At 36.0% G+C, this 27,855-nt stretch overlaps 1 protein-coding gene across 2 annotated transcripts in view; it reads left to right on the top strand.

Annotated features, from left to right (window-relative positions):
* Nucleotides 1-25,141, top strand: part of VPS50 (VPS50 subunit of EARP/GARPII complex) — a 105,745-nt gene extending 80,604 nt beyond the window's left edge. For both annotated transcript variants that reach the window (XM_010979671.3, XM_031454902.2), the window contains 8 exons: nucleotides 4,094-4,215; nucleotides 8,847-8,927; nucleotides 14,309-14,457; nucleotides 15,513-15,609; nucleotides 16,673-16,831; nucleotides 19,764-19,885; nucleotides 21,720-21,909; nucleotides 24,433-25,141. In XM_010979671.3, coding sequence (XP_010977973.2) covers nucleotides 4,094-4,215; nucleotides 8,847-8,927; nucleotides 14,309-14,457; nucleotides 15,513-15,609; nucleotides 16,673-16,831; nucleotides 19,764-19,885; nucleotides 21,720-21,909; nucleotides 24,433-24,552 — 1,040 coding nt within the window. In that variant the 3' untranslated portion in view covers nucleotides 24,553-25,141. The remainder of the gene's footprint in view (nucleotides 1-4,093; nucleotides 4,216-8,846; nucleotides 8,928-14,308; nucleotides 14,458-15,512; nucleotides 15,610-16,672; nucleotides 16,832-19,763; nucleotides 19,886-21,719; nucleotides 21,910-24,432) is intronic.
* The last annotated feature ends 2,714 nt before the right edge of the window (nucleotides 25,142-27,855 follow it).

The raw sequence follows: 27,855 nt of genomic DNA, 5'->3' as shown, positions 1-27,855 counted from the left end.
ACAGGAGTTCTACAAGCTAAATGTTCACACTGTAGGAAGTGCTGTTCTTATTACAGATAAGACCTTTATTGATGATTTTGTAGAAGGCAGATAACATGAAGAAATGCCATATGAAGTATTTAGGTTTGAAGATGATGTGAATTTTTTTAATATCAGTATTTCCACATTTTATATGCTATCTCAACCTTTATAGCTCACAAACAGGTGTGTACCTTAGACAAGTAAGTTACAGAGATGTCTTCTCACGTTAATTGAGTCATTATCTATAAAAATCCCTGTTTTCTGTTTATGGAGATGGTAATATCCCATTGGCTAGTTTAATTACTCTTAGCTTTGTTGAAACAGTCTTTGTTCTTGAAGATAATTTCTAAATTTCACTAATAAATAGGATAAAGATGACAAAATGTTTTTTAGTAGTCCCATTTCTTTAGGGAAAATAGTGTGAAAAAGTAATAATGAATTGAGCAGAAAAGAAAAAGTATACATTTTTATGACACAGAAAAATGATATTTTCTTAAAAGCAATTGTATGGCTGATTGCCAGTGAAATTAGCTTTTCTTCTTTATCCGTGACAGCTAACTGAATCTAGCTAGCATCAAGAGTTATTCGAATTTATAAAATCAAAATTAGACCAGTTCTGAAGAGGTCATCTGGTATCATTTCTCATACAATAAGGAAGTCTCTCTCTGTTGCTTCTAATGTGTGGTGGTCATCTAGCGGGTTTCCATGTCTCACAATTGCTGGAAGCCCATTGTTTTGCAAAACTACTTGTTTTACTATTAGACAGATTTAATTGGTAGAAATTTCTTCTTTATGGTAAACCAGAATCTCTCTTTCTGTAATTCTATCTTTTGATCTTAGTCCTGCCCTTAAGAGCAAAAAGAGTAAGTCTATACTTTTTTCTCCTGTTTTTCCATGTGGTAACTTTTCAGATATGTTGTGGTAGTCTCACTGCCTGTCCTTTCCTTATACTTCACCTCCTCCAAACCACTCGTCAGAGTCAAGGTGCTCAGTTCCCTTACGTGGTCCTCACTGATGGATATTCCAAAATCCTTGTCATCCTCCTCAGCCTTCCGGACTCACTGTTTTCAGTGTCTGAACACACTGTTTGAGATGTAGTTAAACGAAGCCAGCTTTTGCTTGGTTATGTTGAAGTAGCAAACCACCCTAACATATCAGTGGCTTTCCACCCAAAGGTTTATCGTGATGCATGTGGACTCCTGATCATCTTAGTTTTGCCCCATTTGTGTCTTCATTCTGAGATGCAGGCTGAAAAAGTAGCTCCAATGTGGGGAGAAGAGCAAGAGCCGAACCATGTTATGACTCACTCTGATGTGGTACCCTGACTACTTCTGATGTATCATTGGTCATAGCAAGTCATGCTTGACTGTGGGAGAGAGAAGTGTAATTCTGCCACAGGAAGGCACTACCAGTCTGGGGCAATGGACGAGGATGCATAATTCTCTTACAGGGAGTGGTGGCGAGGAAGACCAGATTATTGGGGAAAATAATACAGTCAACCTCATTTCAGTGGTTGTTTATATTTTTTACCTTACCTCATTGAAAAAAGACTAGAGATCATCATGTGGCTTTTTACTCTGCAAGGCATATAGTCACTCAAATCAAATCAAATTTAAAGCCACAGCAAAATTGAGGGGGAAATCATGTTTTATTCAGTTAAATGTAAATCTTCACTTCTTGTTAGGCATATGAAATGAAGAAACAGTGCCTTCTGCTATTCTCATTATCTAAGAAAGGGATATGGTAATGATAGAAATGTGTTGCTGGTGCAAAATTCAGAAGACAGTAACAACAAATTCTTAATAAAGATTATTGACCAACACAGTGTACGTTGTTTTCTGACAGTGGATTGTAGAAACAGGAAGACTGCTTTTTTGTGGGCCTATAAAGCCAGAGCAGTCCTGAGTAAAACCTTCTTCACGGAAGAGAATCTGACCGTTGTAATTTCAGTCTTCTTTACCACTAGATCTTTTACTAGAGTTGTGATTAGGAAACAATACTTAGTATGATAATTTAGCTTCCATGTCCTTCGATTTAGGGCGAGATTTGGTGCTGTTATTATTCCTCTCAGTAGACTTTCATGCCTACCACTTTCTCTCTCCCTGGGATGTCTTTATCTTCATTTTGTACATATTCATTAAATAGAACTCTAAGGGAACCACTCACTAAGGGGTCTTCAACTTGTAAATGCACTATTCCACCCCCTGTTGTTATTGCATAGAGGTGCTTGAAGATTATAAACTGGCAAAGGTAGTGTCTCTTCTTAGAAATCCAGAAGTATGGTTGTATAAATAAGATAGATTAATTTTTGGTACCTGGGAAAATGAAGGAACTAACTATTCACTAGATAAGAGACACTAGAACATTAAAGGCATATTCAGAATGTCTTTTTAAAGTGGCATTTATTTGACAGATAATTAGCAGAGATTAAACAAAAAAGAGTGTTAATGGGGCTTCCCAGCCCCAAGTGGTACCTAAATCTGTTAGAACGGCTTAGGGAGCCTCTCACAAGTGCACAGGACTAATCAAAACGCTTGCTTATGAGAAGAGAGAAGCCTGTCAGCCTGACCATTTCTTGCAGACTGAGGTGGAGAAATTTTAGGGAATGTGTCTCATCACTGAAGTAGCTTTGGTATCCAAGATTCTCTCTGTTGAGGCAACTCTCATTTGAGCAGGTATGATATGTTTCCAAAAAATCCATGCTTGTAAAAACTATAGATCGTACAACAAACGTATTACTTTAGCAGCTGGAAAAAATACACACCAGCACAGGCATCAGGATTTAACATTAAACCAGAATATGTACATCTAAAGGGACATTTAGTCATAGTGTGGTGAAAAGCAGCAGTCTCCTACCCACTGCTCCCGACCAGTAGCGTGGAGGCAATTTCCTGGTCTGTTTCTGTTTGTCTCTCTTCTAGTTGTAATTTCCCAGAAAAAAGGTGATGAGAAGTAAATGTTTTGAATCCTTGTCAGTCTAAATATGTCCTTATTCTGTTCTTTTACTGAATGACAATTTAGTTGTGTATAGAATTGCCAGTTAAAAATCACTTTTCTTCAGAAAGTTGAAATCTCTAATGTTCTATTAATTTTGTCCTCAGTGGTACCAATTTAAACTTTATAGCAGTTACATGAAGTAGAGCCAGCATCTGAGTTATTTGCTCATGTGGAAATTAAGCAAATGGCCTATTTTAACATCTTCTGCAGAAGAGCATTTTTTGATAGATATGCTTCGTTCCTTATTATTTCCTGTAAAAACAAAACACAGTTAGGGACTTGTTATTGTTTGTTATTTGATTCAGCCCATTTCCCATGCACCCTTCAAACACATTAACAAGTTTGTTAATGCAGAAATGTTTGTTTTTACATTATTTTTTCTGTAACTGTATCATGTGTTTAGAGAAAAAAGAATGGAATATCGGCATCTCCCAAAGGAAGGTGTGAGGAGGACGTGTTCTTGGCGCTTTGAGAGAATTGAGCTCTTGAGTGATGTAGTGATAAAGACATGTTCTTAGCCTCTGACACAAGATTTCACAGGGCTGGGATTCAGGGGAATGGAAAGTGTCTTCCACGTGTCCTTTTTCTTCTTGTAATTTTACTTTTGCTATGTGCGTATAAGCTTATTAAAAAAAAACAATTTTTCTCAAGTACATTGTCTTTATTTTATTACACCTAAACATTTTTGAAGAAATTATTTTAAGTGGACTCTCCAAGAAATGAGGAACTGTGTTGTGTGTTCGTACAGTGCCATTTGTAGAAGAGTATAGGAGTTCCATAAATATAAAACAAACAGTAAATAATGATAGGAAAAGTCTTTGCAGCTGTTATTTATATCAGTGGGGTCCAGTTGTACTTTCCAAGATATTATACCTGCTCTAGATCAGTGCTGTCCAGGACAGTAGGCACTAGCCACAGACAACTATTGAGTACTTGAAGCATGGGTGATGTGACTGAGGAATGTAATATTTTATTTAAAAAAATATTTTGGTAAAGTATTTTTATGGTTTCTTTGTAATTATAGACTAACAGATTTTGATTTTGTTCTACTTAATTTTATTTGTTTTCTTTTCAGGTAAATATATGCAGATGATGAACATTCTTAAACCAATTGCTTTTGATGTTATCCATTTCATGTCTCAGCTATTTGATTACTACTTGTATGCAATATATACCTTTTTTGGTCGGAATGATTCAGTAAGTCAACCTTTTGGGGGGGAAAGTCTGTTTCTTTTAAAATGTATTTTTTTTTTAATGTAAAGTTTATTCTCTGTGTATAAAATATACAAATAACATTATTTTGGAAATTTTCCATCAAAAGTCCAACAAAATTATCAATAGCAGCTTTATGTCTGCCCAATTGCCTTCTTTATATATTAGTTTTAAGCTTTGATATGATAAACATATTGTATGTTATTCACATTTTTGGCAGAAAAAGTGCGGCGTCCGCTTCTAACCTTGGCATATTTGCAGTGAAAAGCGTGCAGGTTGCCTTGTTTAAATCTGGCCCAGTGTGTAATTATTACACGATAAATGAGCCATTTTACATATTGGCTAACAGCCTTAGCAGGCACTACTACGTTCAGAAGATAATGGCAAATATTTATTAAAATAATTGAAAACCGTTAACTGAACCATCTGCCTGCCACAGAATTAATATTTCCTGTACTTCCTTTTTGTGTTTCCAAAGCTCTTGTTGAGTTTATCTTTTTCAAGTCCTAAGGAGAACAACACAGTATTAAGCGGATAACTGTTCTGATATTTGGGAATTATTATATAGTCCACCTAGATATTTGGCAGTTTTTGTATAAAAGCATACTGTTGCGTCCTACGAATATATCATATACTAACTTTTTGTATACTATATTTTGTACCCTTTCAAAAATATGTGAATTTTAATGGATAACTATATTCATCATCTGGATGTTCATGTTCATGCTGTGATTACAAGTGTATCAAAGACACGATCTTTTAATGTGGGATCTGAATGTCCTGTCTTAATTCTGCAAAATTAGAGAGTACTAATACAATCAGAGAGTGCGTTGCTGTAGGATTTTTGTTGCTCTAAAATATGTATTAATTCTTTGCTCTTAATTTGGAAACTCAATAAATAAATATATATTTACATAGAAGCAGACATTCTAGAGTTGTAGCTAATTGTCAGAATCTTTTAGTCTTCTAGGTGAGCCTTACTGTGTCTCCCTGAGCTGTGCCTCTAGAACAGTGCTGTTCAATAGAAGTTTTGCCAGTAATGGAAATGTTCTATATTTGCTCTGCCCAATATAGTAGTCACAAGAAATACGTGGCTGTTGAGTACTTGAAATGTGACTGGTATGTTTGGGGACTAAGTTTTTCATTGTATTTGATTTTAGCTAATTTATCTTTAAATATAAATAGCCACATATGACTTGTGACTATCATATTGGTTAAAAGGGTTCTGGACCACAATTTTGATAAAATGGCTTAAGATAGAGTCCTTTGAAAACTTTTGGGAACTTTATGCTTTTGGATGTGATTTTCCAGCTGATTAGGTACTAACACAGATTTGTTTACAGTGAGGGTTCCTGGAACCCGAGGAAGTTAGAAAAGGGCCAATAAGTGCTCATGGTAAAAGGTGCTGCATATTTTATTTAGAATCTGTTACGTTTTCAAGAACACATTAATCTAATATTTTATACTAAAAGTATTTTCAATCCTGTAAGACTCAGTAAAAGGTATTTCATTGTATTCGGACAATTAATTATCAGTTATAAGGGTTTTTTTCCATCCTTAACCCGAGTGTCCACTCGTATATTGTATTAGAAACAGTTTGTATTATATGAACCAAAACAAAATGTGCACATAAGTGAGTATGTATGAATAAATACAGAATTTACTCTGCCTCTTACTTAAACTTTTTAACATGGGTACTCCTGCTTCCTTCCCAGAAGAGATAATTGTATGAGTGAATTTAGACAGATGCTGCTCGTGGACCAATAAGCATCCGTGCCCCAGGGGGTCTAGAAAGTCATTGGCTTGTATGTGGGATTCCTTCTGTTTATACTGATTACTCCAGAAGCTCCTGCTCTTCACTGAACTGGTTATAGCCTACTACATTATGCCCTGTTATATAGCCAATCCATGTGATTCTATTATAAAAATGGTACTTATAGTATTGCTTTATGGAGGTACCAATCTTCCATTGTTCAGCTCTTGAGTTATGTTTTCCTTGGTCCTTCCTGTTCTTTTTCTTTTGTGAAGACCATTCTGTAGCTTACCTTAATGCAGTAGTAAGCACATAGCATATTCTTAGGATGCATGGATTAATGTGCTGGTTATTTCTTATCCAAGTAAATCTTACTAGGGTCCTTACTTGACAACAGTTTGTGAGCCTCATTTGAAGTTAACTTTTGTTAATGGAACTGTTTCTTTGTGGGGAGATTTGTTATCTAAACTTTTAAGAATGAATTAACTCCACTTCTGGGTATGAGGGACTGAGACCTTACTAGATGGTATTTCCTGCAGAAAGTAATTATAAAACCTGGATGTTATCCAAAAGGCAGCTTCCTGAAGATATTGGAGAGTGAGCAGAAGCATGTAGACTCTGGTGGGGGTTCATGCCAGTGGCTGGAGAAAAGGAAGCTAGAAAAATAAATTCCATCTCCATGGTTTTTAGCCCAGAAATAAGTGCAACCACGAGGCACACAAATGGAGGCAACCATAGGAAACCCTGCAGTCTTTCTGGCTGGGGAACCAGAAAAGTGAAGCCAGGAAACTGGGAACACTGAAAAGAGTAGGGGCAAGTTCAGAAGGGAGATAGTCAGAGAAGGGATCCCCAATTTCTGTCTACCCCCATGTCTGACTAACCCATTAATCATGTTTATGTGGAACAGACTGACTGTGGTCAATCAAAGAAAAAACATCTGAACAGAGACTGAAGCTGCTGCATAAGAGATAGTTTGTAGTTCAACCTGGCCAAGCAAATTGCATACTGAGAACAAAGCAGTAGTTATCAGAGAAAAATAACAGAATCCAAAATTTCCAGAATCAAATTGATGATGCATTCCAACTTTACCTAAATACATGGAACCAAAAAAGTGGAATACACCCTTAAGTAAAAGGAAAAGCAATGTAGTCTTACCTCAAGATGTTGGAACTAAAGGTTAGGATTTTAAATGGACTATTATAACTGTCTTCGATAAAGTAAAACAAAACATTTTAAATGCAGGAATATCTCAGTAGAGATATAAAAAGTTCTAGTAGAAACAGTATTGAAAAAACCAAAGATAATTCCTAAAACTGAAAAAAAAGATAATTTTTAGCAATTAAAAAAATTACTGAATGTACTTAATTCATACAGAATGAATTCTAATGAATTTAAACATTGAAATCATACAGAATATATTTTCTGATGACAGTGTTATTAAATTAGGAACTATGAACAATAAGATAACTAGGAAAACCTAAATATTTGGAAATTAAAGAACACGTCTAAGTAAAGATTGGGTTAAACAAGAAAGCACAAGAGAAATTAAAAGACATTTTGAACTGAATCATAATGAAAACACAACATATCAAAAGTTGTGAGATGCAGCTGTATCAGTGCTTAGAGGGAAGTATCCTGGTGTCCAGTATTTAGCTTCACTTCTTCTTTTGCAGTCTTTATGCCTTATATTTCTTGTCTTTCCTATAAAGGCTAGGACCTCCAGTACAATGTAAAATTAAAGTGGTGAGAGTTGATATCCTTGTCCTGTTCCTCATCCCTCATCTATCCTAGACAGAAAGCATTGTGCCTTTCACCATTGGGTATGATGTTAGCTGTTTCATAGGTGCCCATAATCATGTTGAAGAAAGTGTCTTATTACTAGTTTTTTGAATTTTTATCATGAAAGAATAAATTTAGTCAAATGCTTTTTCTCAATCTATTTAAATGATTATAACTTTCATTCCTAAAGAGAGATATATTAATATGGTGAGGTACATTGGTTAATTTCAAAATAGGATTTTAGGCTGTTAAACCAACCTTGCATTCTCAAGACAGACACCACTAGGTCATGAATCAATTTGCTAATGGTTTCTTAAGGATTTAAGAAAATCTGTGTCCATGAAATTTATGAGTCTGTAGTTATATTTTCTTGTGGTATCTTTGGTTTAGGAGTCAGAGTAATAGTAGTCTCATAAAACAATTGGGAAACATTCTCCTTTCTTCTGTTTTCTGAGAGTCTACATAGGATTAATACTTTTTGAAGGTTTTTATTAAATTTAATCTAATAGCTGCTCAAGTTTTCTGTTTCTTCTTAGGTCAGTTTTTATAAGTCTGTCAAAGAATTTGACCATTTCATCTGGTTTGGTAGATTTATTGGCATAAAATTTTTCATAATATTCCCTTATTTTCCTTTTAATGTCTGAAGGATCTGTAGTGATAACCACTCTCTAATTCTTGATATTGAAAATATGTATCATCTCTGCTTTGTTTTTTCTGTATCAGTATGGCCCTTTGTATCCTTGGGCTCTTTAAGTATCTAAAAATCTTAAGTTTTGTAATTAAAAATAGTAACTTGTGGAAAGGAAATTCTGGTGAACTCTCTCCTGATAAATTCATTAGATTGATGTATGTTGGTATGACCTGTCAGTGCACATGTGTAAATAGTTCTCTTGTTCACTTGAGGCCTAAAGTTTGACTTCTCTTTTTGATGTTTTGGAATTTTTAAATGCATTTTGGAAACCCTCTGAAGGCTAAGTATCTGAGTGAAAACTCGGCACATACTTAATTTTGGCTACTTTGAAGTTATAACATTTGCAGGATTATCTCCAGAGCGATTTTACATGCCTTTCTTTTTCTTTTTCAGTTGGAATCAACAGGATTAGGCCTAAGTAGTAGTAGACTAAGAACAACTCTAAACAGAATACAGGAAAGCCTCATTGATCTGGTAAGTAATCAGTTGGAATCAATTCTTTTGGGTTACTTAAAATAGAAATTAGCCATCTAATCAGTTACATGTGAATGTATGTTATGTGTACATTGAGTACACTAACTGCCTATAGGACGTCACATGGAGATTTCTTATAGTCTGAAAGAGAAAGCTAGTACACATGAAAGAGTATGATATTTGCTCTACCTTCAGTGCATGCTCAAAGAGAAGAAAGGTTTATGCAAAATTAATGTCATAGAATGACTAACCAAGGAGGTGAGACTTATGCTAAACTTGGAAGAGCAGGTACGGGATTAATGGGGAAGGGGAGAAAGAATAGCAGTCAAATTAAGGTTCAGAGGCTGAGCAAGGGTCTTTAGGTGAGAGCAAGCTTGGCCCAAATTTTGGTAGGTCTTTGTGATGGGACACTGGTATATGCCAAAGAGTTGTGTTGCAAAGAGTGTTTAGGACCACTTTATAAATGGCCTTAACATTCAAGAAGTTTGTGATGAGTTGGCTGTGCAGTAGGGAGTCTGAATTCTTAAATGTGTCACATGATGAAATGCATATTTTAAAAAGATAGGTAGCAAAACAGAACTGACTCTCAGTAGTGGTTAAGCCAACATAAACATTTAAAATAAAAAAATGTTCCCTAAGCTTGGCCACTATAGCCAGAGATTTTTGTTATTCAGTGCATTTCTCTGCATCTATGAGTTTTCCTTTATTCCTTCATCTACCCAAACAAGCGATTATTTTCCTTTTTTTTTTCCTAATAAGCTCTACATTATGAGCCTATTTTTTTTTTATTGAAGTTTTCATAAAGTAATGTAATCATTCATCCTTTTAAGAACTACTTTTTAGAATAATTAGTATGGGATGAGTATTTTTTTTTTTTAGTGCTGGAAAGTCATCAGTGCACAAAAGAGAGGTACTTCTCATCTTCTTGGAGCCTGTATTTTACTGGGGCAGAGAGACATATAAATGTATAATAGTGTCAGATAATAAGTGCTAGGAAGAAAATGAAGCAGAGTGATAGGACAGTGACTTTTGAGCAGAGATATGAGTAAAGTAAAAGAAGCATGTGTTGATATTTCAGGTGAGCACTGTTTATGCAGAAGAAACAAACTGTATACATCTTACCCATCTCCCTTACCATTTGGACATCTTTTTGCCGAGCACTTACATTTTTGATATATATTCATATTCATAGCACTTACCTTGGCATACAGCATCTCTTCAACAAATATTTATAGAGTAAATGAATAAACTCTAGTCCTTGAGTTTGGTGTCTCCTGGTTTGTTTTCTTGGTTTTGTTGTCCACTTAATCCTGATCTTCTTTTTCAGAGTCAAGTCTCCTCGTTTGACACAGCCATCTATTTCCCTTTTTTTTAGGGGGAGGAGCGTCTCTGTTGTGTAAAATCCACTGGCTTTCAGTCCCATTGGCAGTTTATCTGTGTTTGGATTTTGCACTTCCTTTTTTGATACTTGTATAACCTTGACCTGTAGATCTTGTTTTCCAGATCTTAGTCCACAGCTGAAAATTTTCTTGTTTCTGGCCGAATGCCTCAAGATTGATGGGCTGAAATTTACCAGTAGAGTCATTGACTCTAGTGCTTCTCTGCCATTTCTGCTAGTTACTAGCTTATGATTGTCAAAACACAATTCCAGATCTGACCCTTAAGGCATGAATTTAATGCTGCAGATTTTGTCATATGGTGTGTAATGAACTAGCATGACCAAGTAAACAGTGGGGGCAAACTAGCTGTTCTTTGAGACAAGCTGCCACCCATCTACTGATAAATTGTATCTGTAGCATCTGTCAGACCAGTTCTGTGTTCACTGGATAAATTTTTTTCCCAAACTGGTGTAGTAGTCAGGTTTAGAAATGTGTTTATTAAAACCAACTATACACCTCTTCCCAAAAATGAGTAGATAGGTATACCTGTTTTTTTCTGTGGCGCCTTGTCTTTTCAAGGTATCTTTTCTTTAAGTCCCTATTCTCACCATCTGTTAAATCAAAGACTGCACCTTGGAACTGAAAACTATGGGAGCATTCTTTCCTCCTTCAGTTTGTAAGGAATGCTGACCTTTGACAGAGCCTCTCCAGGGTCCTTACTCCTCTAATGGATAAGACTCTACAGCAGTACAGTAGAAGTTTTTCTGAAAATTTCCATCAGTTTCCAATGTTAATACATGTTAAATTATTACTAATACTGATAAGCATTGTTTTATTATTTTTAAAAATATTTTTTCATAAGCTGCTATATAAGTATTCTTCACTTCATTAATTTGCATCTACATTGGCAGAGAACATTAATTGGTTTCTTGCTATTCAATGCATTCTTTGGCTATTAAAATAATTTATAGCCGAATCAATATGGAACCACTGAATGCAAGTAGTATTTTTCCTTATATTTCTCCTATGTGTTAGTTAAAACTTTAGTAAGCACTTTTTTGGTAATTTTATTATCTCTCTCTATATGTATCTTCTAAGTTGTGCTTCTCTTTAAGTTGTAAAAGGCGCAAAATGGGATCATTATATTCTTAAAAATGCGACCTGAAATTCTTTGATATAAATTCACTGTAAACTAAAAAACTTTGACACATCAAATAAAAGTCTAAGAAAAGTAGTCTTATAGTAGATGAATAGGAAAGGATGTTAGTGTAGGGTGATAATGGTACCAGAAATGTGAATTTTTAGTTATGTACTTGATGACGCCAAATTGTTAGCTTTAAGACCTTTGGCCAACTTTAATCTTTGACAATAAAAATATATTTTAAATTGATCCAGAAATGTCCATAAATAGGAATTCTCTTTGTATTGGTGCATTAGTGGCAGGAAAGGCTGAAAATGTTAACTTTTCACTGTGACAATAAAGGTTGATTAGGGTTTCATTTCTTAAAGTCTTTCTTGTACTGGTATAAGCTGAAACGCAGATCCTATCTTGGAGCTTTTCTGTTTAAGTGCACAATAAGCACATACCATTATTTATGTCAGCTTCACATTTTGGTGACTCTCTTGCTCTCTTCAAGCGTATTTCCCTAAATGGATCTGTTTTTGAAGGTAGACCCATCAAGACTTGTTGATGGATTATAAGAGGGGTTTGACACTGAGAAGAGTCAAGGATGGCACCTAACTTCTGGAGAATGGAGGTGCCGTTACTGGGGATGGTTGAGACTTTTAGGAGGGGCACATCTGAGGAGGACATCAAGAATTCAGTTTCAGATACATTAAATGCACTACTGGTGAGAGAGGCCAGGGCTCATATATAAATCTTGAGGTATTGCCATGTGGATGGGATTTAAGCTGTGGGGCTAGATGAAGTCATCTAGGGAGTAGAATGTAAGTCTCAGGACTGAACTTTGGGGACATTCCCATATTTGAAAGTCAGGGGGAGTTTTCAGAGATGGATATTCAGAGTTGATTGTTGGATTTGGCCATAAGGAGGCCAATGGGAACCTTGAAAACTCTTTCTTTGGCGTGGGGCAGACAAAAGCCTAATTGGAATAGGCTTGAAGAACAATAGGAGAGAAAGAGAAGATTCTTACCATCACCTCCTAATTGAGGGCCTGTTGATGCCAAGAGGCATGCCAAGGACTTGAAATGCAAAGAGGGTGAAATTGGTTCCTACCCTCCAAGAACTCATAGTGAGGTAGGGGGAGTCAGAAAACAACAACTGATAAAGTACACTTTATGATGCCTCATACAGGTATACGTGTATGTATAGGTAATGTTAACACACGTAAGATACTTATTCTTGGGAGACTGAGAAAGTTACAGAAAGGAGGCAATAATATGAGCTCAGACTTAAAAAATGAGGTAAGAGCTAGGCAGACAAGAGAGAACTGGTAAGATGGGAATGTCAGCAGGACAGGTGTAGCAAACAGTCCAGAGGGTCTAGACCTTAGCGGGTAGAGAGATTATCTTGAAATGAAGCTGGCAAGGTAGCCATTTGTAAAGGAGTATTATCTTGGCAACAAGTTTAGGCTTTTTTCCTGTAAGAAAGGGATTGTCAATTGAAACTTTTAAATTAGGGAGTGGTATGATCACATCTCCATTTTAGAAAGATCACCTAGGTATTATTGAAAGATAAACCAGTTGACTGTGTGGAATGTGGAGTAAAAGCAGGAGAAGCTAGAGGGACTACTGGGGACATTTAGAATAGTCCAGTCAAGGATGCTGTGGGGCCTTGGTCTTGATGAAGTAGTGACATGAGGAACAAACCACAGAGGTGTGTGTTTAGGCATGATGGAGGTGAGAAAGGGTTGCCAAGGATGATCCTAAAGTTCTTCACTTGGACAGCCTAGATGTGGTTAAATAGCCACCAAAGTAAATTAAATAGCATAGGCAACCAACTGGTACCAAACAGTATGTAATTTTATGATTTTTTTTTTTTTTGGCAGAAGTTGGGTGATTATTTTCCTTTTTAGTTGAAGGAAATGAATAATGGAGCTGTGACATTGATTAATTTGCATTGTTCCCTTATCTGGATTCTCCTTAGAGAAAGCATAGTTGTTTCCACTTTTAAATGCGAATTGAGTAATTCGAGATTGAAGAGAGACAATACCTTTCGTAGAAAATAAGGTATAAGAAAGAACTAAAGAAGAATAAAACCATTTTCTAACTTGAAAGATTTTATAATGTTTTATGTCCATTTTGCTAAATTTATAAACCTAATTACACTACCAGCCTCCGATGCATGTGATGTGTCTTTTATTCGTAAGGAAAATGTTAGAGATTTGTGACTATTGGTAATTGATTTAAAAAGTAATGTAGATTTATATTTTGTACACTTTTAGACTTGTTTGTATTCAATTTTTGTGCTATAAGTTTCTTTGAGGATCTTTTAAGGTTCAGTCCATTCTGCTTTTTGGACATCCCTTCCTTTTATTTCCATTGACCATCTTCAGATCAATAGTCTGTCCCTAGACATTTACAATACAGTTGATTCTGTTTCAGTTTAGAACTATATTTCAGTCCTGCCTTCTTGGGATTATACCGAAGTTCTACTTCAGTGTGGAAATGGTTAATCACAATATAATTTTATCAGCTTGGTTCTGGAGGGGCAGCCTCCTTTCCCTCATTCACAAGCTCCTGAAGGGCGTCTCACTACTGTCTCTGTGAAATATCTGACAAGTCATGAGGATTCTTTGTATTGGTCTACTTCAGGTCCTGTGCAGATAATAGCGTATGGAGTTTTGGATCATTTCCTTCGTATAAAAAGGAAAGTTTTAGTAGTTAGAGAATATAAAAGAAGGAAGAAAAGAACTGAAACTAAGTGTAATTAGTGTATGCCTAAGTGTATTTTAATTACAGTTCCAGTTTGTAAAGTCACGTGGTTTATTGCTGTTAGACTTGCTACTTCAGTCTGCGTGTGTATGTATGTTCTATTTTTAGGAAGTTTTAACTGATCCTACTGCCACACTCACAGCAGCAGAAGAGAGAAAGGAGAAGGTGCCGAGCCCTCACCTCAGTCACCTGGTGGTTTTGACATCTGGGGATACACTGTATGGGTTGGCGGAAAGAGTGGTAGCCACAGAATCCTTGTAAGTTGTCAAAAACAGTTGTTTGCCATTAAATATTTAAGAAAGGTTGTAAGAGTAAGCATGGTATAATTATCCTGCTAGCTTACATACATCTTCTACTTCTAAATATCACTTATGTTTTTCTGAGAAGTATATCCTAAGATAGATTACCAATCGAGTTTTAAAACTGCATGGCTGATTTTCAGGTATATAAATGGAAGGAAGGAAACCTTTTAAGTTTTAATCTTTAGCAACGTGATACTTGCTTTAAGTAAGACTTTAGAAAAGCATGTTATACTGTAGTACTTTATGTTTCCCCATTGAATTATGATTCCAGAGAAACAGTAGTTACATTGTCACTTTAGTGTTAAGTGTAGTCAACCCTTGACATCAGCAGGAGTGCCTCCTGACCTTTGTAAATCCCCAAATTCTTTAATAAAATTAAAGCATGTAACTTCTTCCATAAAATGTAGTCCAGTGTAATTCAAGAGTTTCTGTCTGCATAACTAAAAGTAGAGAGAAGTAGTATGGCTGCCCTCAGCCTTCCAGCCAGATGACTCCCCCTTGTGTACACCAGCCTCCTAGCCTGAAGTTCACATGCGTGTCTCAACCCAGTCCCAGTGTGTTGCCTGTTAGGAATGTTTGGCTAAATTCTGAAAAGTGTCAGGTGTTAAATCTGTGAATTCACAGATCTGTTGTGTGTAATTACATGGCATCTTTAAAAGAAATCCTTTCAAAAAATACTGTTGTATTCTTTCTTCAGTCTTTTGTGTTATCTGTGCTCATATCTTACATGCAAAGCAGCATAATTCTGCACCTTTTGGTAACCAGATTAACTCCTTTGAAAGTTGGCTGCCTTTCACATCAGATCACATTCAGTGATAAACTTAGCATCAATTTTTGTGTGAATTGTAAATGAGTATGTCAGGTAGTAATGCAAGATAGTTCTTTAAAATGGAAAATAATGTTAATTGTTAAACTTTTGCTCAGGGATCTTAAAGATTCGTTATAGAGAAACATTGACAGGCTCTAAAACCTGTGTTTTGTTTACACGGCGGGTTATTTATTCCCTTTAGAGTATTCTTGGCTGAACAGTTCGAGTTCCTTCAGCCGCATCTGGATGCTGTGATGCCAGCGGTCAAAAAACCCTTTCTTCAGCAGTTTTATTCCCAGGTCAGACATGTATTGTATATCATTTCAACTGTGAGCAAGATGGGGCTGTCACACATTATTCAGGGGCTTTTTTTATTAGTGGTCAGTCTCCCAACCCGAGGAGAGCTTGATTAGAGTGTTCTTTTATTCAGTCATGAATTCCTGTATTAAATAATTACTTATTGAGCACCTCATATAGCTTTTAGTCTAGTGGAAGAGCAATTAAAGCTGTATTTACAATAAAGTAAAATTGGGGGAAAGAAACAGTGTCAGGGTATTTAACCTTGACTGGAGGAAGGGCGGGGTGTGGTTGGAAGAAGGTTGTCCAGGAAGGCTGTCATGAGGAAATAATGTTTAAGCTGGACCAACAAGAAAGAGGGTGAATCAGGAGAATGTTGTGCACTAAAGGGAGTAGCTTACATGAAGATCTGCAGATGAGAGGGAGCATGGTGCATGTGAGCAGCTGAGGAAAACTCAAATTGCCAGAACAAGAAAGAGGGCTAGTGATGAGGAAAATGGCTGGGGTGATTCAGCAGAAACCGCATGATGTACGGCGCTCCAGGCCAGGAGTTGGACTTTGTGTCGAGGGTGCTGGGAAGCTGCTAGAGAATTTGGAACAGGTGGTGAGTAGCATGGTCAGGTGTATATTTTGTTTAGAAAGAGGAGCTCGGGGGCAGTTGGAAGAACGGACTTTAGATGGCAACCCTTGAGGCTGGAGACCAGCTCAAAGGCTGTCAGACTAATGCGAGTGAGAGATGGTGGAATCTTGAGGTGTGGTTTGGAGGCGGGAGTGGAAATGAAGAGAAACGAAAGAACTTGAGAAGTATTTGCTAGTCTCCATGAAAGTCTGTAGTTCTTTTATAGTTGTATTGTCAGTGGACTAAAGTTTATTGAATGTCTCAAAATATGTTTTGAGTCTGACCTTTGTGCATGAGTTAAAAGTATTTTCATAATTTAAAACTTCAAGTATATATATATAGTTTTATTTTCAGATGTGATGTGTACAAGAAATAGGAACAAAGTATTCTTTATAAATTTGATACTTTGGGAAACTTTGTTTTCATTTCTGTGAAATTTATTTCAGACAGTCTCAACGGCCAGTGAACTACGCAAACCAATTTACTGGATTGTAGCTGGTAAAGCCATTGATTATGAACAGATGTTACTCCTCATGGCTAATGTGAAATGGGATATAAAAGAAATTATGTCACAGCACAACATATACGTAGATGCGTTGTTGAAGGCAAGTACTCTGGGAAACATCTTTGTTAAAGACAGTTCTGCTAAGGAGACTGTTCCTGTAATTGTGATAGCTCTGAAGTTACAGCTGAGATTATAGCTATTACCACATGCCAGCATTCCCGTGATATTAACGTCCCTGAGATGGATTAGGCTTTCTTTCCGAATTGTGTGTTCTTTTAGAGCCAAGAATACTTCGTAGGTGTTTTGTTTCTGCTCACTAATTTCCCGTTTTGAGTTAGAGTTTGATTAGCGTGTCTTGACTGGCTTTCATATTATGTGATCTCAATAGCCATGACTGAAGTGACAAGAAGATATTTCTGTTTAATTAGAAGAATTTCCATAGTTGGGTGGGTGTATTCACTAGTAAGAGACTACCTTCATGATTATTCTAAGTTGTTTTTTTCCAGCAGTCATATTACTTTTGCAGTGTGTCATGCAAACACTTTTGTGTTTAATGATTTACACTTATAAGTTTTCTGGAAAGAATTGTGGGATTTTTTTCATTATGCATTAAGAGATATTTCTAAATCAACTGGCACGTGCCATGCACTGATCTAGGTGCTGGCAATATAGTTGTGAATTGAGGAACTTACACGTCATCAAGGAATTTACATGCCAGTGAGGGGACAGCAGTAAAGAGATATGTTAATATATAATATGTCAGGTGATGAATAGTCCTGTGAAAAAATAACCAGCCAAACAGGGATAGACAGTGGCAAAGTATGGTGAGTCATAAAGTGAGAATTGAGGAGCGGCCTGAAGGAAGTGAGGAAATGGACTGTGTGCATGTCTGAGGTGAGGAAAGAGCATCTGAGAAAATGAAAACAGCTTTCAGAAAAGTTTTGCTTTTCATATTTGTCAGTGAAAAGAAAATTGGCCCTTCATACCTCCTGACTTATCTCATTTACACAAACATTCTTACCTGCTTAGTCCAAGTCGATAAATAATAGCCTGGGACTCTTGAGAACCAGTAAACAAAGTCGGAGATCAAAACAGATAGCAGCAGAATTCATCGGGTTTGCCAACTCCCAGCGACCTAGGGGACCCTCCTGGAGGGCTGGGTTGAGGACTGTGGGGCTGTCCCCAGACTCAAGGAACCACAGGTACGGGTGCTAATCATAATCAGTTAGCAGGATCTAGGCATTAGCATGAGATCTAAGGGTGCTCTATAATTGCCAACCTGAAAGAACTTTGATTTCTAGGCACCCAGGAGATGTCAGCTGGGAATTTTAATTTGGAATGTAGAAGATGAATGTTGTTTATAAATAATCACACCTCTTTTTTTTTTTTTTTAAAACAATTCTACTTTTGAGAAGTTGATTCTATTTTTTATAACTTGCTGATTATAGTACTTATGGGGATGCAAGAAGAAAGAGACTTGTGCCCTCAGTGAACATGCATACAAGAAGGAGGCTACTTGCGTCAGTCATTCTTAATTCCAAGAAACAATATATAAAAAAGAAACCAATGTTACTTTCTTTCATAAAGGAACTTTTATGATAACTTTTGTTCTTTCTGTTACTTTTCCAAGTCCAAACCTTTAGGTAAAAGCAGACTGCATTTGTTGCCCCAAAAGAATCAAAAGTAAAATGAAGTGGTTTTATTATTCATTTAACAACAAGCATTCTTGAACTTTGAATTTAGCAATGAGTAGAATGACATTTTATATAGTAAGCATATGCATTTATCTTTTAACTATTAATGAAAATAACTGAATTCTGACTCTTGAAATCTAAAGCAGAGTTTAGGGAATAATAAATACAGTAGCAGATACTGCTGTTCTACTGGATTCATGAAATGAAAAAAAGAGCACTATTTGCTTCCTTTGATTTTCTAAAGTAAGCTGAATGGATTGAAGGTCCACTTCTTTTTCATAAAAGTTGAGAGCAGTTAACTGTCAAAAATAAATCATGAAAAAATTGTGATTTAGGAAGACTCAGATAAGCAAAGGATAACCCACCAATCATGTGATAACTTGACTGGTGATGATCAGATTAGATTTTTTTCCACCTGTATGTTACTAGGAAATTGGAACGCATGCCAGTCTCGACTTGATAAGCATTCTGTAGCTTCTCTATCAAGGAAACGAAAGAAAAAAAATATCATTTTAGGTCTTGTTAAGTTTATTTCAACTACGTTGTCAAGGAAGGATTAACGGCATTTATGTTTGTAAATGAACATATTTAGATGATGGTAGTCCAGAGAAATCAGAAATAAATTTATTGAAGAGTGAACCATCTGCTGCTTCCATGTAATTGTTGGAAATGTGTAAATTAGTTACATATATTATAATTTTTAGTAGAGTGGTATTATAAAAGTTACTAATAAGTAGTAAAAGTGGTTGTATTTTTTCTATAGTTCAGTTTTTCTATAGTTAATGAGACAATATGGGGTTTTTTTTGTGCTAAAATTTACAGCTATTACATGACTTTTGAATCACTCAGTATGTAATAATTTATTTACTTTAAAAATGTTTAGGAAAGAGAATAATTTATCAGATTGCTCTCTAAGGAGTATAGTTACAAATTACAAATAGTTTACTCTGAGTCGAAAGCTCATTAAAACACTTGTAAAATCTGGGTTTCTTGAAGATATTTTTAAAGACCTATTATGTTATTAAGCCTTTTTAATCCATACTGACAGAAAAATTTGAAATGTAGAAACATTTGAACATTGTTATTGTTTAATCAGTTAATGACACTTACTTCCTTTGAAAAGAAATGTCATGTACACTGTATTACAACATAATTTATTCAATTTGATACACTTGAAAAAAAGACTTCACACTAAGTCCAAATTATCTTTGGCATTATCTCTTTTTGTTTTACTTGACTTCATTCTGAGTCTTTTTAAATCTTTTTTGCCACTAAGATAGGAGAGCAATGTAGCATTATAATTATATTCACATATGGCCATGATCTTTGTCTTCTTAGGAATTTGAGCAGTTTAACATGAGGTTAAATGAAGTTTCTAAGAGAGTTCGGATACCCTTGCCCGTGTCTAATATACTTTGGGAACATTGTATACGCCTGGCTAATAGAACTATTGTGGAAGGGTAAGTTCTTCAGGAAAGCATTATCCGATTCTTCAGTGATAAATCATAATATATGAATAACATTATATGTCATCACTAATGGATGGAGAGAACAGGTAGAGATAGTGATAAGTAGCAGACAGTCCCATAATAATTCAGGTTTGATTTTGGAATATAATTTGGGAAGAAACCTTCAGCCCCACTGTGTCCTCCCTTTTTCTTTTCTTGCTTAGAAACAGCTAGTAGAACAGTGAGGAATGCAGCATCTAATGGATGTCTGAAAGTAATCATTATTATAACCTAATAATACAATTATGATGATGATTATACGTAACATTCATTGAACACTATATGTCATTTACTGAACTAAGGACTTTGTAAGATTCTATTATCAATCTTAACATAAATTGTCAATAATGGTATTTTTCTCTGTGTTTTATCAACAGAGAGAGAGCCTAGCCTCAGAAAATCAAGGCTTAATGAGGTTAAGTCACTTATCCAAGTTCACAGTTTTTAAATGTAGAGAATGCTTATGAGTGCCTGAGTTTCTAATGGCAAAATCAGTCCTCGTAACCACTATGTCATTGTTAATGATATCATTATTATAACACTGTAAACTATAGAAATCTTTCATTTTTTTTTAGTTTACAGATCTAAAGTAATTTTCCCATTCACTCAGAGACCCTGCCCACGACATCTGGAACGCAGTTAAGAATCAGTATTACATTTAAAATATTCCTGGAAAGCAGATCACTATTTCAAAGATGATTCACAGTGATCTAGAACTGCACATCAGTTGAATGTTCACACTATCATTCTCTATATCATTTCTCTTCAGTTCTTATTTGTTCTATAAAAAGAAAAAAGAAAAAAAAAAGAATGTGTTAGAAGTTAGAAAGTGGAAGGTGACCGTGACAAGCTGACAACAGCCTTGGCATTTTGTATTGAAACCGAAAGTGCTGTAAATCCCACAGAGGCTCTGTGTCAGCAGTCATGACTGGAAAGTACTCCTAATAAACTTGTTTAATAGTAGAAACATGAATTACAAATGTTATATTTCTGTATAAAACACTTTTTATTAAAAAAAAGAAAGAGAGATGGGTAACTTCAAATGATATAAACAACTATTCCTGCAGATTTCCTTAGGGGAGGTACCTTGTTTCCTATGGTTGGATTCTCCACATATTGTCTGATTGAAGAAATATTACTTATGAATAATAAAATGTTGTACTGTTAGGGTTAGCGTATTTACTCGTATTACTAGTCCACCTTTGAACACAGTTTTTCAGTGTTGTGGGGTGTCAGAATAAGTTTCTAAAGTGTCTTATGAAAACTGTGTAAATACTTTCTACGTTTATATGCTCCTGTGTTTCTTGGGTTTGCTGAATGTTTATGGGAGAGTTATTTCATTTTTTTCTTTGCTTTAAGCGGTTAAAATATTGAAGAGTTTTATGATGCTAAGATTACTTGGGAATATTCATAGCTTAGTTTTATACATAATTCTTGGCAGCCAGATTAACTGGAATACCAGCGTTAACTGTCTTACAGAGGATTATGTTAATTGAATGTGCACGACTATAGTCTGCAGTGCAGCAGCAAAGAGCCTTATAGGTCATTTGATCTCTTTGCTTTGCAAGTGAGGAGCCTGAGGCCCAGGCAGGAAAAATGACTACTGAGTGACAGGGCCTGAACACAACCCCATCCTTCTGACTCAAGGCTCATGTGTTCTTTTTCCTGTAATCCTCTTGTGGAATGTCACCAAATGTGGGTTAGAGAAAAGTTTAAGTACCTGAATGCTTCTTTTTCTAACCATTCCATCATTTATGTTTTTTAAAATTATTATTGTGTATCTTAGATATGCCAACGTCAAGAAGTGTAGTAATGAGGGTCGTGCCTTGATGCAATTGGACTTTCAACAGTTTTTAATGAAACTTGAAAAACTAACAGATATTAGACCCATTCCCGATAAAGAATTTGTGGAGACCTATATTAAAGCCTACTACCTAACTGAGAATGACATGGAACGCTGGATCAAAGAGCACAGGGTGAGAGCTGGGAAGCAGTTAATTCCATTTTTACTCCTTTTCCTTTGTGCTGTTCTTGTCTGGTGTATGATATAATTCAAAATCGTGAGGGTGAAATAGAAACATTTGCTTTTTTAGCATGAGCTCCTTAGAGCTGGTCTTTACGATACTCACAGTCTGTGCAGTGTGCCCTTTGCCTAATCAGATCCTTTTGAGACTTTGTGAACTGTAACAGTAATTACCTGGAGAGATAGCCCCAGTTTGAACTTTAGCTGTGTTTATCCTTAGGCTGTGTTGTAGGAAAAGGCTGCAGATGGTTAACATCAAGACAGATTGAATATAACAACATTGAAAAGATTCACAGGCTAAAGTCTTACAGGGCTCAAACTGTCTTGCAGCCCTCAACACTGAATGGGCGACAGCCTCAACACACTGACATGTAGTAGTGATGATTAGATTTATTAGTATTTAAATAGTTGAGTTTTAACTTCATCCTACCTTAGATCTTACATTTTACCATAAGTATAGATGAGATTATTTTTATTTTGTGTAGATATAAATAAGTAGAGAAAATTACTATTTATAACAAGTGCTATTTAGGATGCTGAATTTTTGACACAGTTCGACTCAAGTATCACCAGAGCATGCTCAATACAGGAATCTTTTCTGTACAATTGTTGTATCATTTGTCTAGATAGACAGTATGTGAAGACAGATTTAACGAAAATATGAGAAGTGTTAAAATTATCATCAAATCTGATTCCATCACTTACTCTAGTGTTCACATTTATTTATGCTATAAACATCATGGGTAAAAGCTAAGTAAATTTTTATTTCGTTTTACTGGGTAAGAAAGTGAGGAATTACTTACATTTACTTTATCAGGCTCATTCTTTCTAGTTTCAACAGTCTAGAAAAATGAAATGAGTTTTAGCCAGAAACATTAGCCTGAGTGTTGCATAAATGTGCCTACTGGACGTACAGCAGTTTCAGATCTTTGAGAGCAAAGTAGAAACATATGTGCTATTTTCAGTGACTGATCAGTGCACCAGAATTGAGCAAAATGTCACCACTTTAGTCCCACTGATCTCTGTCATTTGAGAACCACAGTGCTAAACCAGATGCAGATGGACTGCTGAATGTTGCTAGAATCCATTTACTGTAGTGAGCTGTAAACACTTTGGGGCTGGTACTGAGGAAGGCGTTGGGTAGGAGGACAAGTAGCTGAGAAGAAAAGGCACAGCTCTTAGGGATCCAATTTGATGTGAGGACAATGCCTGTTGGCGAGTTTCTTTTAATACAGTGGGCTAAAAATTTTAGGTTAGTATTTTAGAAGAGCCCTAACTAACTGATACTTGTAATTGATTGAAATTTGCCCAGCCGCAGGGATTGTCCTGTTTTCCAGAGAACTTGCCACAGTGTCTAGTGCAGTGCTTGGGTGGTGCTTTCTAAATGTTGAGTGATGACTTGAGAGAATTCCCCGGGTACTTACAGGTACTCTCAGAGATCACATACACAAACTGAGCAGTTTGCTAATTTTTTTAAATGAACTCTTCCTCTTATTTTGAAATTGCACTGTCTTTATTGGTTACCTCCAGTGAAGACCTGTTCTTTTCTCATTAGATGATAGTTCACAACTCTCTTCCCCTAGCTGAACTCTTGCTATTCATCCTCCAGTAACAAGTCAAGTTGTAAAACTTTCTGATGAGTTCCATTCATCCTCATCCTAATAACTTATCTGAAATTCAGGAACCAAATAGGTTTGTGCAGCACAAAATGCTTATACAGTTGACCCTTGGGCAACATGGACTTGAACTTTACAGGTCCACTTATATGCGAATTTTTTTCAGTAGTAAATGCCACAGTACTCCACAGTCCTCAGTTGGTTGAATCCTTGGATAAGGATGGCCAACTATAAATTATGTGCAGTTTTGACTGTGTGGAAGATTGGCACCCCTAACTCCTGCGTTGTTCAAGGGTCAGCTGTAGTCTTAATTTTACTTTCTAGCTGCCAATTACAATACAAGGGTTTAAAAACCAGTAACTTTCTGATCTTTGTTACCTTATTCATTTATTGTATCTCAGAAGAGTTGTTCTGTGGTTGGAGATTTTTTTTCTTTTACCTAAAATGTTGGCAAAATGTACCATGCCAGAAACTACTTAGTAGCATTTTAAAAATTTGAGATGTCAGTGTATTTTGATAACTTAATAACAAAGACTCTCACAGAAACAAGCATAGAGTGTGAACTTAAAAGTAGCAAGAAGCATAGGCATGTTATCTGCCATATCACTTCAAGACTCTAGTGCTTCTTGTTTCAAATGTGTACTAAGGTGTCCTTACTCCCTGCTCTTACAGCTCTGTACCTAGTTTCTCTTCCATGTTTCAACTACAGTTTCCATTGCTTTTCACTGGTTTGTAGTGCTCAGTAACTAGCTACCGAGACTCGAATAGCTCTCTGCCTGTTCTTTTTTTTTTTTTTTTTTCGCATTGATCACATACGTGTGTTTTAGTGTACTAAATCTGAATCTTCTTTTTCCGAGCAGGAGTATTCAACGAAGCAGCTGACCAATCTGGTAAATGTTTGCCTGGGATCCCATATCAATAAGAAAGCAAGACAAAAACTTCTGTCTGCTATAGATGATATAGACAGACCCAAAAGATAAGGAACACAGTTCTGTTTCCTCAGTGGCATTGATCTTCTCTCAACATATATGACACGAAAGCCAATTTTTCATGCACTCGTGACAACTGTCTTAAGAAAACTCTGTGCGTGTTCTTTCCAACTAGGAAGTGGGAAACATCAAAGTTTGTGTGGTGTTCTCAAATGACTTTTATATGCCCTGCTCTCTCCTCTCCAATTTTCAGTCTCATTTGTTGTATTCCTTTCTTGTAATATTGCCTCATCATAACTATTGTTATGTGACTACAGCTACACATTTTACTAAAGAATGTACCATAAGTATATTATTAGAAGAAACAGTGACAGCACAGCACATTCATGGGCAGTTTTGGAGAATGAATTTATGTTGGCATTTTTCTACCCTCTGAATTTGGTTCATATGAGAGGGCTAATGTACAGTATCTCCTAATTATGAACACTGCATGACAATTGAAAAGTACATGTAAGTGAAGTAGTTGAAAAATCAGTATGCTGTCTGTGTTTTAAAATGTCAAAGTTGTGCTGGAGTTAATTTGGTTATGGCACAGTGATCATAAATGATGAAATTAAATAAATATTATAATCTAACATGATCAACCTATGTGAGACTGCATTTTGATATTTTTCCACAGCAGGCAGATTTCATGAAACTATAATGGAATTTTTTTAGCATGTTCTAATTTTAATGGTCTTATATCCTGAAACCAGTGGTGAAAAGTAATTTCATTGGGCACACCTATTCATTGCCTGAGTAGCATGCAGAATGGTGATTGTGGGAGTTCCGTCTTTTCCTTCCTTCCTTCCTTCCTCCCTTCCTTTTTTAAATATGGGATACTTTTTCATAGAAGCTTTGCTCTCTTTGAATTCAGCTTTTGTCTTAGAACAGCAGAACCTGGCTTAGCTGACTCAGGAAAAGAACTGCTGGTTAGTCAGTAACCATAAGTATAGGGTCTTACGTTCGCCATTTTTAAGTATCTGCTTTGTATCACAGATGCGATATGAGTTTAGCCAATGATAAACTTTGGAACTCAGTCTATGATAACAGTGTACTATTACTCTAAACTTTGCTTTGAAGCCAGGAATCTTCTGCCGACATCTGTGATGTAAAAATCAGTTTCCCGTGCACTCCTGCCAGCTGTCTGATAAGGAATTTTGTGTGTGTTCTTTCTGACTGGGAGTAGAAGAAGCTTGTGTGGTGTTGGTCCAGGATTCCTGGGCATGACTATAACAGCAGCAGCTCACAGAGTCCTGAAGCATCTCGTGAGGAACAGGCCTTGTGTCCTGTGAGTCTTCTGAGAGCTGAAGTGCTGAAGTGAACGGCACAGTGTGGCATGTGATCAAGCACAGAGGTGACAAGGAGATGATTGCCACTCAGTGTCCATCGGTCCCTGCAGGTACCCATAACTGGCACAGGATAGTGTGAAGCACTTTGAGAATGCGTCTGTGTTAGTGTGTGTCTGTGTGATGAGTTTTTGGTTTTCAGCCTCTCATTTCCCTGTCCATTTGCTGTCAGTTTAATACTGACAGTAAATCTTCCCTCTTGCAAAAAGATATGAATTTGGTGCCATTATGATCTGCTTGTGGAGCTGGACCATGTGCTTGTAAGGTAGCCTCTGCTTGTAGCCACTTGAAAACAGCAGACATGAGATAAACTTGGGCCTGGTGTTTAAATGTCATATTCATCTGGGCACATAAAGAGCTGATTCAGTCTCGTTTATTTCTCAATTGATTAGGAGCTGCTTAGTTATAGTTTTTCACATAGATTTTTATAGTCGGTTTTCTTTAATTTCTACTTTAGTTCACTCTAGATAGTATGAACAGCAGTTATCTGCCTGGTATGGTGTTTTCCTGGGTAATAGGAATTGAGACAGAAGATGGACTTACCTTGTTAAGAGACTCAGTCTCTTGCAGTTGGAGAGAACTTTTAGTTTACCCATACTTGGCTTTCACCATCTTCAAAATAAAAATGGTACGTCTTTTTGATGCTTTTTTGAGAAAGGTTTTTGTGTGTATTTTCATTAAAAGGTAGCTTAAGTGCAAATAACATCAAAACAGTAACAGGATATTTGAATCATGAAATTGCCTAGTAACAAAAGAGTTACCAGATATTTCTCAAAATATTACGCAGTGATATTGAATTATAATCAATAACATTTTATGAAACTAATTTTAAGATAAATAGAATTGAAAAGCTTGAGAATGTAAATGGAATTATACACGTTCTAAAAACGTTACTATTATAAAAAATTTCTTTTAGTGTCTAAGTGTTCCTTAACTTTGACATTTTATATGAACATGTCCTGTGTGGAATTCAGGATTTTAAGTTGATATGAGAGTCTGGTACATTATCCCCTGAGAAGGAATGATGATTTCTACAAATACATTGTCTTGCTTTGAAAAATGCTAGAGAGGTACATAGCAATTCAAGTGAACTAGTTTGCCTCAGTTTATAAAACCTATGGAAATCTTGTAAGTTCAGTTTGACTAATAAGCACATTTACTCAACTTACAAAATGAAATAGAATTTCTCTAGAAGCCAGGACCATATGGTATTTTATCATATCTTTAAGCAGAATTTCCTTTGAAATTTTCTATTTAGCTGAGTGCTAAAGTGAAACTTTAAGTTCGATTAAATAGCTTTTCCTTTACCACTCACTGAAATGTAGTCATAAAAAAAGGCTTGCAGTTCAATTCACTTTGAAAGCATAGTTATCTTTCCAATGAAAAATTGTGACTGAAGATAAAATATAAGTTGTGCTCAGAGCAAAAAGAAGTGGTCAAGGGGAAAAATATTTCCACTTTGTATTTATTCTTTGGATTAATTTTAATACAGACTTAGTCACTAACAAAATGATATTTAATTCTTGATAGTGATTAATGACAAGAAAATTATTAATACTTTGGTGTATTCTTTGTAAATGTTAAGACCAGTGTGGCTTTTTACAGATTTTTTTTATTATGGAAAATATTTGTTCAGTTCTTATCATCTACAGATTTTTAAAGGCCATCAAAAAGTTTAAGCTGCATAACTCTCCCAAGAACAAAGCTGTGTCAGACTTTATATGTAAAAATTCATAACTCATCCAAAATGATGGAGAGACATAGTTCATTAGTTCTGATGCTACCTTCTTGATTGGCGGATCTTCCTGTGAATATTGCTAAGTATACCTGTGTCATTTTTTTTTCATTTTGAAAACAAAGCCAGAGCTAAGTATTTTCTGTCACTTGGTAGAGGTGTTGGTGGGAGAGGGCAGACACTTGGGGAGGAAGGGTAACTAGTTTGCCTCTGGGGTTTGGTACCTTCAAG

The sequence above is a fragment of the Camelus dromedarius genome, chromosome 7, assembly GCF_036321535.1.
Source record: "Camelus dromedarius isolate mCamDro1 chromosome 7, mCamDro1.pat, whole genome shotgun sequence".
NCBI lineage: Eukaryota > Metazoa > Chordata > Mammalia > Artiodactyla > Camelidae > Camelus > Camelus dromedarius.
Note: the sequence above shows the minus strand (reverse complement) of the source record. Positions and strands in the feature narration are given on the sequence as shown.